This window comes from Podarcis vaucheri (assembly GCF_965113315.1).
Source record: "Podarcis vaucheri genome assembly, chromosome: 16".
In the NCBI taxonomy this organism is placed as follows: domain Eukaryota; kingdom Metazoa; phylum Chordata; class Lepidosauria; order Squamata; family Lacertidae; genus Podarcis; species Podarcis vaucheri.
The window spans coordinates 37,800,975-37,814,793 of record NC_138754.1 but is presented as its reverse complement, the minus strand read 5'-3'; the positions used below and the strand labels follow the sequence as shown (position 1 = coordinate 37,814,793).

At 46.0% G+C, this 13,819-nt stretch overlaps 1 protein-coding gene across 2 annotated transcripts in view; it reads left to right on the top strand.

The window, feature by feature from the left end:
- The window catches only part of LOC309521517 (transmembrane protein 132C-like), a 271,354-nt gene that overhangs the window by 69,325 nt on the left and 188,210 nt on the right, over positions 1 to 13,819 (top strand). Inside the window, exon 1 of one of the 2 annotated variants that reach the window (XM_082204114.1) lies at positions 11,857 to 11,914. The exons of the other annotated variant lie outside the window; for it this stretch is intronic. Coding sequence (XP_082060240.1) covers positions 11,872 to 11,914 — 43 coding nt within the window. The 5' untranslated portion in view covers positions 11,857 to 11,871. Of the gene's footprint in view, positions 1 to 11,856; positions 11,915 to 13,819 lie in introns of those variants that run through there. 2 annotated transcript variants of the gene reach the window in all.

Here is a 13,819-nt window from a genome sequence, read left to right as displayed (position 1 = left end):
CAACAACTACCAGACTTTTAGAAGACATCTGAAGGCAGCCCTGTTTAGGGAAGCTCTTAATGTTTGATGCATTACTGTATTTTAATATTTTGTTGGAAGCCACCCAGAGTGGCTGGGGAAGCCCAGCCAGATGAGCGGGGTATAAATATATTATTATTATTATTATTATTATTATTATTATTATTATTATTATTATTATTAGCTCTGCTGGTGCCAATACGCCTGCAAAGAGGCACCCCTGCCTCTGGGCAATTGTGCAGATTAGGCCCAGAGAGAGATGGATAAGCAAAGGGGCAACAGAGCTTTGGAAGCAAGTTAGCTTGGCAACCCACACTCTCCCCCAAAACCCTCCCCTTTCCCCTGACAGGTGGACTTGAACCTGATTGACAGGAGAACTTGAACTGCATAGAATGATCCTGCTGAAATCAGGTCTTGCAGTCATCTTCTTTACCTGCCCTGCACCTGATGCCATATGGCAGGGTAGGCGAACTGGGCTTGGGGAAAATGACATCTCAAGTCCATTCAGGTTCCTCATGCCTAGTCTACACTAACTGGCAGCAGTTGACCAGAAATTTCACAATACCTGGATATACTTGGGGTTTAACCTGGCACTGTCGTGCAGGCGAGCTTTTGCCCTGTAGGTGTTTCTAAACCACAACTCCCATTGACACCAGCAAATGTAGGCAATGAGCAGGGATAAAAGGAGTTATAGTTCAGCAACATCTGGAGGACCAAAGGTCATCCACATCTGACCTACATGCAAAAACAATACACTGTCCCTGAAAGAGGAGTTCCATAGTCAAGACACCACCAAAAAGGTTCTGTATGTGGCATCCAGTAGCCAGCCCCCTTGTCTCAGTTGTGGGAGGAGGGTGTCAGGAGCTTGTCCTACACTCGAGTAGGACCCTGGCAGAGACACATACCCTACTGGCATGTTCCCTCCCTCCTCGTCGATTGTTCAGGAGCTTCAAAAGCTTTCTTCTGCCCGAACATCACAGCGACCGATGCCAACAGAAATCGGCACACTTAGGGATCCACAGAGTGTTCGCAGCTTGCATAACAGACCTCAGCAACTCAGCATTTTGGCTAATCTGTTTTATTTACATATAAACACACACGGAGCACTGCAACATGGCTCCCTCTCTCTCTAGCATCAGATAGCAAAGAGGAAAGAACAAAGGACAATAGTCCCACTTCACAGGACACAGTAACACAAACATCCTGTCTCCATCACTTCCCACTCTGTGGAGTCAAAACATATACCGTCATGTGAAAGACAAAAATCCCATGACTGCAATCACGGAGCAGGAATTCTAACAGGGGGCACCCACATGCATGTCCTAGATGATTATCTGAATGTCCAGGCAGGTTTGTATTTACATTATAAATAATCATGATGTTCAGATTCAGAATTCCTGAGCTATAACTATCAACCTCTCAAATTGGCTAGAATAACAAAACCTTTGTATTGACCAAGGCCTCATAGAAATAATAGAAGCTTGACCTTTTGCCCTTGACTAGTCAACAGAGCAGTACTTTCACCCCACTGTATAACCTCTTTTTTATATAAAAAACTAATCAGCAAAATGCCACACACATTTAAAATGTGACCTTGCATTTCTGAAGCATATGTGTTTAAATCTGAAACTTTAGTCCTTTAAAAAGGGGGGGGGACCCAACCTCTTTGAACTTTCCTTTATTTGCTCTGTTCCACAGATGTGGTTAAATTGTTCCATTCTCTTCTCCTCCATTACACAAACTCTGAGCCAAATCTCAATCCAAGCCTGGAAACATATTGGTTTAATCTTGATATTGATTAAGCGAGGGTTGGGTGTTTGGGTTTTTTCTTTCTTTTTAGAAAAGTGTTTCAAGATGCTTACATAGGCAATGTCAGAAATGGCTGGAAAATAATGTGGGAAAGTAAGTGTGTGTGTGTGTGTGTGTGTGTGTGTGTGTGTGTGTGTGTTAAGGATCCGAGCACATTTTTTTTTAAAAAAAGGTTAGATGGTTGAATTTTAAGCAGCCTTGCCAATTAGTTCACCAGTGTAAGACCTGGCATGGTCAGGTTTCTGTGGTTTAAAGGCAGGCTTGGTGTTGCCACAGAAGGGCTTGTTGGGAGTCTTGTCCCTTGCCTGCAGATTTCTGGACCATTTTCAGCTTTCAGCTTTGCAAAGCAAGCCTCTAGCCCAAGGATAGCCAACATTTTTCTCTCTGTATGTTTTGAACTCCAGTTCCCATCAGCCCTAGCCAGCATGGCCAGTGGCCAGGAATGATGGGAGTTGTAGGTTATAAGATCTGGAGGGCACAAGGTATTTTATTTGAGGAAATAAGAGAAGCCATGTTAGAAGGCTTGACTAAATTGCTCAATGAGAAGCAAACAGGAAGTTTTTATTCACCCTGAGTCAGACCATTGGTCCACCTATTCCAGTATTGTCTACCACTGAACCTCTTGGGCTTGCCAATCGTAAAGCCAGCAGTTCGAATCCCCGTGACGGGGTGAGCTCCCCTTGCTTTTTGCTTTGTTTCAGCTCCTGCCAACCTGGCAGTTTGAAAGCATACCAGTGTGAGTAGATAAATAGGTACTGCTGCGGTGGGAAGGTAAATGGCATTTCCGTGTGCTCTGGCTTCTGTCACGGTGTCCTGTTGTGCCAGAAGCAGTTTAATCATGCTGGCCACATGACCCGGAAAGCTGTCTGCAGACAAACACTGGCTCCCTCGACCTGAACGTGGAATTTGACCCCATAATCGAATTGGACTGGACTTAACCATCCAGGGGTCGTTTACCTTTACTTTTGCCTTTACTCTGACTGGCAATGGCTTTCAGACAGGAGCTCTTTGAAGTTCTTCCTGGAGACACCAGAGACTGAGCCAGTGGAGGTTGGTGCCCATTGGGACTGGCAGGTCAGAAGGCTGATCAACAGACGGTGGAGCCAGAGTCAATAATACACAGAACCAACTGCTTCTAGTTGGCCTCTTCCCTGGTGAGTTCTGTAAAGGCAACAGTGAGATGAAAGAGGAGGAGAATAAAGTAATCTGACAGCTAGTGCCACAGGCAGACAGGCTAATGGACCAGCCTCTACTGGTTTGAATCTAGGACCTTTTTGCATGCTAGGCAGATGTTCTACCACAGATGCCCTTCCACTGAGCTGTGGTCCAGTTCTGCCTACCATTGTTGTGGCCATCAAATACAAAGGGATGTAAACTGTAACAATCTAGAGCAGGCAAACACAAACATGTACACCTGCAGTAGTGCATTCCAGGACAGCCAGAACCAGTATGATCAAAGCAAAACCACTGTCATTGATGAAAACCACAGATGAATGGTTTTTCAGAAATTCACCACGTACTCTGATTGGCGTAAATCTCCAAGAAGAGATGCTGGAACAGAATTAAATGGAGAATGCCTCTCTGCTGTTTGAATTCTGCTGTGTTGATGGTTTGTGTGTTTGAATGTTCATGCCTGTGATTTCCTGGGGATTTGAGGCTTGTTTGGGATAAATTTTGATATGGAAACCTGAACAGTTAGATGGGGTGGGATGGGGGGGGGTGCATAAAAACTGCAAGGGACACTCAAGCAGCTCCCCCTGGTGGCCCATTGTCCAAGTGCAGAAAGTTCCTGGCTCTGAGGGGAGTCGACTGCTTACTTGCCAGCATTAAAATCACAAGAGTGAGGCTTCAACAGCAATTGTATCTATTGGCAAATATAAGGGAGCATGTAGACAAGCTATATTCACCCACAGCACATGGGCAGGAAGATAGTGGAGGAAGTAGTGGAGTTCAGTAGCTTAAGTAAAAGTAGGTAAAGGTAAAAGATCCCTGGACAGTTAAGTCCAGTCAAAGGCGACTATGGGGTTGTAGCACTCATCTCACTTTCAGGCCAAGGGAGCCAGTGTTTATCCACAAACAGCTTTCCAGGCCATGTGGCCAGCATGACTAAACTGCTTCTGCCGTAACGAGACACAGTGACAGAAACCAGAGGGCACGGAAATGCTGTTAGCTTCCCACCACAGTGGTACCTATTTATCTACTTGCACTGGCGTGCTTTCGAACTGCTAGGTTGGCAGAAGTTGGGACAGAGCAATGGGAGCTCACTCCATCATGGGGATTCGAACCACCGACCTTCTGATCGCCAAGCCCAAGAGGCTCAGTGGTTTAAACCACAGCACCACCCGTGTCCTTAGAAGCTTAAGTGGGAGTAAGTTGGCACTTCCTTCAAATGAGAACAATTGATTGCAGTGATGAGGAAGCCTATGGCTCTCTTGACCTTGGACCCCAACTTCTATCAGCTCCAGCTGGTATGGCTAAAGAAGAGCCATACTGGATCGAACCAAAGGTCCATCTAGTCTAGCACCCATTTCTCATAGAGGACAACCAGATGTCTCAATGGGAAGCCACCCAGGCAAAAGCACTCAAGGAGGGCACAGCACAGGGCCATATAGGGGTATGACTTGGGGATAAGGAGCAGAAGAGGCCTGAAAGGCTGCATTCAGTCCCTGGGTTTTTTGGTTTCCCACTTCTAGTTTACACCAATTTGACTGTGGCTTTGTAGAGCTCCAGACAGGGATATTTATGTCAGTCTACCTGGTGGACGCGGGTGGCGCTGTGGGTTAAACCACAGAGCCTAGGACTTGCCGATCAGAAGGTTGGCGGTTCAAATCCCCATGATGGGGTGAGCTCCCGTTGCCCGGGCCCTGCTCCTGCCAACCTAGCAGTTCGAAAGCACGTCAAAGTGCAAGTAGATAAATAGGTACCGCTCCGGTGGGAAGGTAAACGGCGTTTCCGTGCACTGCTCTGGTTCGCCAGAAGCGTCTTAGGCATGCTGGCCACATGACCCGGAAGCTGTACACCAGCTCCCTCGGCCTGTAAAGCGAGATGAGCGCCACAACCCCAGAGTCGGTCATGACTGGACCTAATAGTCAAGGGTTCCCTTTACCTTACTTTACCTGGTGATGCCAGAGATTGAAACAGGGATCTTCTGCACACAAAACATACCCTCATGGAAGATAAGGCTACCAATGGCTACTAGCTTTGCCCCCACAGTTGGTGGTCTTGATGCTTCTGAATACCAGCTGCTGGAAAGCACAGGAGGAGAGTTATTGTGCTTGAGTCCTGCTTTCAGGCTTCCCATAGGCATCTGGTTGAACCAATGTGAGAACAGGATAACGGCCTTGATGAGCCACAGGCCTGATCCTGCAGGCTCATCCTATGTTATTATGCCCTGTCACTGAGCTGTATCTCTCTGGAGGGAGAAGATCCAGGATAGAAGTCTGGATGACTTCAAAGGGTTCTCATGAACGAATCAAGGCACCCTGCAAGCACTGTGTGTGGCAGTTCCTTTCACAATCTCCCAAATGGTTAAAAAAAGCAAGCTGAAAGATTTCCTGAGCCAGTGTTTCCCTTTACCTGCGTTGCTGCAGCCACAGTAAATGGGAACAGACGCTTTAGCTCTGAGCATCTCTGCTTTCAATTCAGCCTGAGCAGGCATGCTATGAAATGAGATCACCGTTGGCGGGAACAATGGGAGGGGAGAAACATTCTACAAAGGATCATGTTTGAAAACACAAAATAAATGACTACCTTCTGTTCAGTAATCAGAAAAAGAGTATCTTGGGATTTTTTATTTCTATTTTGCTAAGTTCCAAGAAAGAAAATTAGGTCGTTCCACATCTAAGGCCATTGTTTGCAATTGTGCTTAGGTTTCGCCCAGATCTGATGTTCTTGGTATTCCAGATCAAACCCCCTGTGATGATGGCTGTGATGTGAAGTTCCATGGTTCTGTCTCTGACAGTGGTGCTTGGTGCCCATTGAGGCTTCTGGGGGCAGAATTCAGGGAGCCCCACTAACAGGTGGAGCTGGAGCCAATGACAAACAGAGCCAACTTGTTCCAGATTTGTCCCCATCCTCCTTCTCCTTGCTGAGTTCTACAAGAGCAAGACTAAGGAGGAGGAGGAAGCTGTCACCTCCAGGACTGGCTGTAAGTACAGAGGCAGACAGATGGGGACTTGGTGAGGGCAAATTGAGGTTGACCACTTGCCCTAACATAACCAGCCTCCACTGTAGTAGGACTCTTCAATCTGACAACCTCTTTTAAAACAAACAAGCAGATCAGTGGGCGGAGCCAAGCTTCTTTTTTGCTGCTCCAGAAGGGAGGACTGGACAACAAAAGAAGATTCCAACTAAACATTAGAAAGAACTTTCTGATGGTAAGAGCTGCTCAACAGTGGATTGGGCTATCTTGGAAGGTGATGGGCTCTCATTCATTGTGCGTTTTTCTGTCAGGGATTCTTTTGCTGTAATTCATGCATCAACAGTAGTATAATAATAGTAATTAGCTAAGATCAAGTGTAAATGCTTTGTGTGTGTGTAAATGTTTCAAGTCCAACATCTTGACCATTAAGATGTGGATCTTAAGAGGTGTTGAAAGGCCATAGCTCAGTGGTAGAACATCTGTTCTGCATGCAGAAGACCTCTGGTTCAATCCCTGGTATCTCCAGGTGGGGCTGGGAATATCCCCTGCCTGAAAACCTGGAAAGCCACTGCCAGTCAGTGTAGATCAGAGGTGGCCAACTCCCAAGAGACTGCGATCTACTCACAGTGTTAAAAACTGGCAGTGATCTACCCCCTTTTTCTGAGTTTTTCTTAAGAAGGAAACCCCTTTTTTGGGGGGGTGCAGGGCAAAAATGTCAAGCTTCTTTGGGGAGCCGTGATCTACCCATAGAACATGATCTACCTGTTGAACGTGCCTGGTGTAGATGATATGGAGCTAGATGACCCAAGGGTCTGACTTGGTACATGGAAGCTTCCTATGTATGTCCCTGTGTGTTGCAAAATTGGATGTGCAAAATTGGAAGGCTAACTCCATTCCCATCCTCATAATAGTTCAGAACAATGAAATAAGGTCAGCTTTGCTTAAAAATGAGAACCAAGTGAAATTTCCCCCATTCCTTCTAGGGAAGGATCTCTGTCCCCTTGATCACTTCAGTGGCCCCTTAATTTTGCCCCTCCAGTTCTGCAGTATTGTTTTTGAGGTGGAGCAATTAGACTAGTGCAAAGTATTTAAGATGTGGCCACACCATCAATTTGTACCAAGGAATTATGATTCTAGCAAAGAGGTTAGGGGGCAGATGCAAGAAGCCCCTTGACTTGACCTGTCGTGAGGGTCAACAGTGCACCAAGTGCTAGAAAAGCAGCTTATTTCATTCATCTGCATGTTAGTAATTCCCATATCTGATAGATCCAGATAGATGATTATTTTTAAGCATTGGACAGGATGCAAAACAACCTTCGGCCTTTCCTTTCTTAGGCTGTGATGAAGTGCAATGTTAGCAGCAGAGGGGAAAACAGTTCTGAAGAATCTATCCTCTCCCCCCCCCCCGGTAACCTGGTTTTAATTATTCCCTTTTTATGAGCTCAGTTCCAAAGTCAGACATCAATCGGGAGGCCCCCTCTTCTGAAGTTTTCCTGTTCTGCTGGGTGCTTGGAAGAAAGAAGGCGGGCAGGGGGAGAAATGACTCTTCTGTATGTTAATCAGGAGCTGGTAATGGAAACCAGCCCAGTGATGTTGACTTAGTCTGGTTCTTTGCCAAGAGAAAGGTGAAAGTTCAGGCATCAGCTCAGGTTGCCAAGGCTCGTTCTGAGGGGTGGAACAGGGGTGGCAGAGTCTGGGCGGTGGGGGGAATGCCTGTTAATAGTTTCTCATTAAGAGCTGCTGCGTTATGTTTCAACTACAATTCTTTTGGGTTCCAAAAGAATTCATTTGGGTTTCAACTACAAAACATTTTGTTGTTGTTCTTTAAATGTGATACCAAAGAGAATGACAGGTTTACCAGTAAATAAAAGGACTGCAATTAATAACTGGCAGACTGGGAGGCACAAACGACCATTCAATAGCATCCCAGATACTTGGCCCTGTGGGTGCAACTTGTGGCTTTGATGCTCAGCCACAAACATGGTGCCATAGGGAGCTGGCCACAGGCTGGGGCACATGGGCCACTGCTGCAGATTTTACTCCAGGGTAAATGGATTCTTTCCCACCTGTCATCACTACAGTCTAGAATTTGAATGGTCTTTGCTCCTGGAAACTCCCTGATTAGATATTTTACGCCTCAAGAGTGTTTTGTTAGCAGGGGAGCTCTGTTTTCATGGCTACTGATTTTAAGGCAGTGTTTGCATCTGGCAAAACAGTGCCATTGTGGCAAACCACTGAGCCACGGAGGTTTAGTTCTGTGGTGTGGTGTCCTAGGGGAGGGGGGATCAAAGATCCAATACTATTTCAGTAGCAGGGTCCCGGTTTCCAGCTTCCTAGAGCTGCTCAATGTGTATGAATCAGGAGGTGTTTAGCCATTGTATGCTCCAAAGCTAAGCATTTAGGAATACTGAAAACACACATTATGTGCAACTTCTGTTAGGTACAATGAAACTTCATGAAAGACACAACTTGAGTCACTTAGCAAGAAGATACTAGAATGCTCCAAACCACTTGCCAATACATGTGCACAGAAAATAGAAGCTCTACCTGAAAGTCAACAAATGGAGATCTGTATTGACATTGTTGAAATGTATCCCTAATTATTGTTATTGTATAAATAGAAGATTATTGTATAATCTTAGAAAGTTGTATATTCTTAGAAGGGGTGTGGCAGTGCATCCTGGCTTATGTGACACTCAAAGGGTATGAGAAAAAAATGTGAAGGAGAAGGTCTATCAATGGCCAGCCCAAACTGCTAAATAGGACTGCTATCTTAAAGGCAGGGTGAATTCCAGTTGGCGGGGATGAACAGCAGGCAGAGTGTTGGCTTCCATGCTCTCGCTGTTGGCTTTCCAGAGGTTGACTTTTCTGCAAAGCAGGATGTTGGATTTAGGGTACATCCTATGTTCTCAAAAAAGATGGTGTTCCTATTTAGGAGATCTGAGTTTTTATAAGGCTGGATTTGCCTAGTCCAGGGATCAGCAAACCTTTTCAGCAGGGGGCCAGTCCACTGCCCCTCAGACCTTGTGGGGGGCTGGACTATATTTTGAAGGGGGGGGAATGAACAAATTCCTATGCCCCACAAATAACCCATTTTAAATAAAAGCACACATTCAACTCATGTAAAAACACGCTGATTCCTGGACCGTCTGTGGGCCGGATTTAGAAGGCAATTGGGCCGGCTCCGGCTTCCGGGCCTTAGTTTGCCTACCCATGGCCTAGTAGTCAGTCACCTTAAGCTAGCTGCAGCTCTGAAACGTAGCCCTATTATGACACCCACAACTCTAAGTTAGTAGCTGCAGTACCTCCTTCTGGCCAGCAGCACTGGTGACACCCAAGTGCAGTGGACAGTGCAACAGCAGCAGCTGCTGCCTCTTGTGACCAGCTGCAAAAATGCCACAGAAAAGGAGGGCACAAAAGTCTGGTTTTCAATTCTTTGCCTGGAGATCCTTAGAGGCGTGGAGCTTTTTGCTGGAAGCACCTTCAAGTATAGCCGGTGTTGGTGTTTCCATGATGGCAATGGCAGGGTCATGGTCCTTGCTTCTGATTAAAATGGGTTCTATTTTTATACTGCCTCTGAGCTATTAATTCAGCAGAGCAATCCATTAATGGTGGTGGCCCTAATTGAAAGGGGGAGAAAAATTCATTGCCATTAAGGAAAGAAAGGAGGGGGGGAATGACATCGGATCCAGGATTTGCCTCCCCCCTTCTCTCCTCCCCCTCTTTAATTAGCTGGCCTAACACAAAGAAACAATGCATTAAAGGAGCAGACTGACAGGGGAAACATCAGAACAATGCAGTCCTAATTAGGAAACGTCTGCATTATTTCTCTCCCCCACCCACCCCTATATCATAAAGGCATGACCTATTTTATTTGTATTAACTTGATGGAGCATATAAAGTAGCAGGAGACATAAACAGCAGTGGCGCTGAGCATCACTCTGACAGAGCCTCCCCTGCCCTCAACCTGCAGGTCTCCTTAATCACAGGTGACAAGCGATTGTCCTACAGCCATGCAAGGCTGATGCTCAGAGGGATACATTTTCCTGCTGGTGGATCTCTCATTGATTCTGGAGCAGTGGTGGCTGATGATTGTTGGAACTGGTAGGGTGGAGTGTAGGAAGGCCAGCTGGAGGTGGAGTCAGTGAGAGGCAGAGCCAAATAATTCCACTTTCATCCCCATCCTCCTCCCTTCTTAGTTCTACAAGGACAACATGGAGACTAAGGAGGAGGAAGAAGCTGGCAGCTAGAGCCAACCCTAGGAGTGATTGTAGGTAAGAAGTCAGGCAAGTTGGGGCTAGCTGAGAGTAGACTAAGTTTGGTGGGGCAGTATGTCATGTACGCTGATGGACCAGCCTCCACTGCCTTTATATTTGCAATAAGTCCTGGGGGTGGCAGTGGCTCTCAGCTTCCTTATTGTCACCCTTGTAGAACTTACCATTAGTTGGCCTTGTCTGCCACTGGCTCTGGTGCCGTCTACTGTAGACCCCCTGCCTACTACCCCACCAGTCCCAATGTGCACCAGCCTCCACTCAGTTTTCCTTGGTATAAAGTGGCTTCTTATGTGCGTAAGCCCACCTTTAAAAGAGGAGTTTGGTGGAAGAGAAGCAGAAACTGATGAGTCCAAGGGTGACTGACATCTGTGTCACTGGCCACAACAATCAGAAAGTGAAGGGTCTGCCTCTCAGTGTCAGGATATGTGCTTTGCATGCAGAAGGTCCTAGGTTCAATTCTTGACATCACCAGTTAAAAGGCATATGAGGTTGAAAGGCTGGGAAAGAGCTTTGCTAATGCAATGAATAAGTTAGTATTGGTCTAGGTGGACTAATGGCTGTAGTCCTTTTAACGGAGATGCCAGGGATTGGACCTGGAGTCTTCTAAAGACAAAGCATGTCAGTGGCACAGGTGCCTGCTTGCCTTGAGCACCTCAACTCCTGTTTCCCTCCCATGCTTCAATAAGAGAAACGTCTGGTCTACCAATGAGCTATGATTCTTCCCATAGGTAGTCCCCCCCCCCCCCCGGGATAGTGAATCTGTAGCCTTCCAGATGCTGTTGGAGCCCAACTCTCATCATCCTAGTAGGGCTTATGGGAATTGGAGTGCAGCAACATCTTCAACCTTTTCAGACCTGGAACCCACTTTTAAACCAAACATGTAATCGGAGACCCATTTTTTAACCCGTTACCATATATTTGCATTGTGTTAGTGCTGCTTTTTCAATCCACCTTGGATCAGGTCATGACCCACTAGTGGAGACCAGTGATCTAGAGGGTCACAGAGCTTCTCAGTTCAAGCTCTGGTGTCCCTTAGAGCAATCTACTCATTCAATGTGATTCTGTTGTTCAGACGCATGGGATCATATCGCAGTGAAGCTTCAGCCATACCAGTGTGGACTCTCAAAAGAATTATGCAGGAAATGTGGAAGTTTAAGTGTTGAGAGTGGAGGGTTGTCCTCCCTACTCTTATGCCACAAAAGGTATGTGTGCATGTGTCTGTTTGCAGGGATTTCAAGGGTGCAGGAAGACACTTCACAGTGTTCACATACACTCCCCAGTCTCCTCACTGCTGCTGTATGCATCATTCTTCTTAAATGCACTTTAATGTCTAATGGTGGGAGGAGGTTGGACTGACCACTACTATCTTAGAAAAGTATCATGGATTGATTTAACGTTCCATGACAGGGCGCTGACTCTGATTTATGTATTGCAAGGAGAATTTGGCCTTTTACTCCGAATAGCCCTCTCTTTTTTTCCAACTCTGGATATACTCGTGCCCTTTCATCCCACTGGCCTGTCTTTCTCTTCACCTCCTGGCTAATTCTCACAAATGATGTGCAAGCTGGCTATAGACCTTGTGGGATTCTTGTGATTGAAACCTGTGAACCACTCCTATCCTGCCGGTCGATGACCTTACAGAAGCTGCCTCCTGATGGAGGATGCCATAAAGGTTGGTGAAGGTTATGTTGAAAACAAACAAATAAATACAGCACATTGACTCTTACAGGGCTGACATGACCACTTCTGATCTTGGTGAAGTTAACAGACACATTTAAATGTGTTAAAATAGATGGGAAGTTTGAGGCATCTGATTTAGGTTCTTCACACATATACACACACCTATTCTGGATTAGACTGTCCAGGGTCTGTCCTTTTTTGAAATGGATCTGTATTTGATAGGACTGAGCAAAAATGTCCTCCCTACTCTTATGCCACAAAAGGTATGTGTGCGTGTGTCTGTTTGCAGGGATTTCAAGGGTGCAGGAAGACACTTCACAGTGTTCACATACACTCCCCAGTCTCCTCACTGCTGCTGTATGCATAATCATGAATGTCACACTACATCCCTGATATACAGTGATTCATCTCTGTAATGTATGAAATCTGATTCCGTCTTTGTCAAATGAGACCTCTTATTTCTGCTGGTACAAGTGCCCATGGAATCCTGGACAAGATCTGGGGAAATTCAGCCTGGAGCAAAGGTCAGCCAGTGGCAGGAAGCATGAAGCAAATAGCACAGCACTGGTTCAAGGTAGCTGGTCAAATTTGGGCATTTCAGGACCCAGGAGAGCTCTGCAAAACAGGAGGAGTTTTCTGACAAACTGCAAAACTCAGTTGAGTCCTTATATCTATAAGATGATTAGTACCCAAACTTTACCCTTCTACTGAGGTTGTGTAGAATTTAAAGGTACCATTTGAATGCCCTCACTTATTTTGCTATCTCCAACAGGACAGGTAACTTAATGATGATGATGATTTCTCCTTGGGGAGAGCATTCCACAAGCAGGGAGCTACTGCAGAAAAGGCCCATTTTTGTGTTGCCACCCTCCAAATCCCTCATGGAGGAGGCATGTCAGATGATGATTGCAGGGTCTGGGTCTGTTCATATGGAGAGGGGTGGCCCTTAAGGTACTGCAGCCCTGAGCTGCTTAAGGCTTTATAGATCAAAACCAGCACTTTGAATTGGGCCAGGAAACTAATTGGCAGCCAGTGTAGTCGGGCCAGAATTAGCATTATATGCTCAAACCATCTTGCCCTGGTGAGCCGCTGAATTCTGCACCAGCTGAAGTTTCTGAACTGTCTTCAGAGGCAGCCCCATATATAAAACATTGTTGTAATCTAACCAAGGGGTTACCAGAGCATAGACAACGAATGTTAGGCTATCCCTGTCTAGAGAGGGGTGCAGCTGGGCCACCAGCCAAAACTGGTCGAAGTCACTCTGTGCCACTGTGGCCACCTGAGCCTTAAGCAGCAGTAATGGGTCCAGAAGTACCCCCAAAATGTGTGCCCATTCCTTCAGAGGGAGTGTAACCCCATCAGGAGCAGGCAACTTCCCACCTGTCTGGTTTAGAAAACTTGGATCAATGTCTTAGCTAAAGCCTGGCCATGTTCATTATACTCTGCCTTGATTTGCCTGTTTGCAGCCTATAGAACTATGCTGGGACACTATACTGGATTCACCAATGAACCATGACCTCCAGTCATGGTAACAGTTTGAGTTCTAAGTCCTTGGGGGAGATTAGGACACTACTACTGAAGAAAAACTCCTCTCACCAGAATTGTCACAAGTTTGGGTTACAATAAGACCTTTCAGATTCTTTGGAAACATTGGGTGGCATTCAATGCTACTCCAACTCAGAGCAGACTTATTGAAAGTAATGGGCACAACTAACTTAGCTCAATTAATTTTATCAGGTCTGCTGTGAGTAGGAATTAACTGACTCCTACCCATTGGAACTTGCAAGTGGACTACATTTCAGAATGCCGTCATATCTCTGTAGGCACATTTAATCCCACCTTCCCACACACCCCAACAAAACTATTTTGGTCACTGCATTTGGGTTACCTTTGTGTA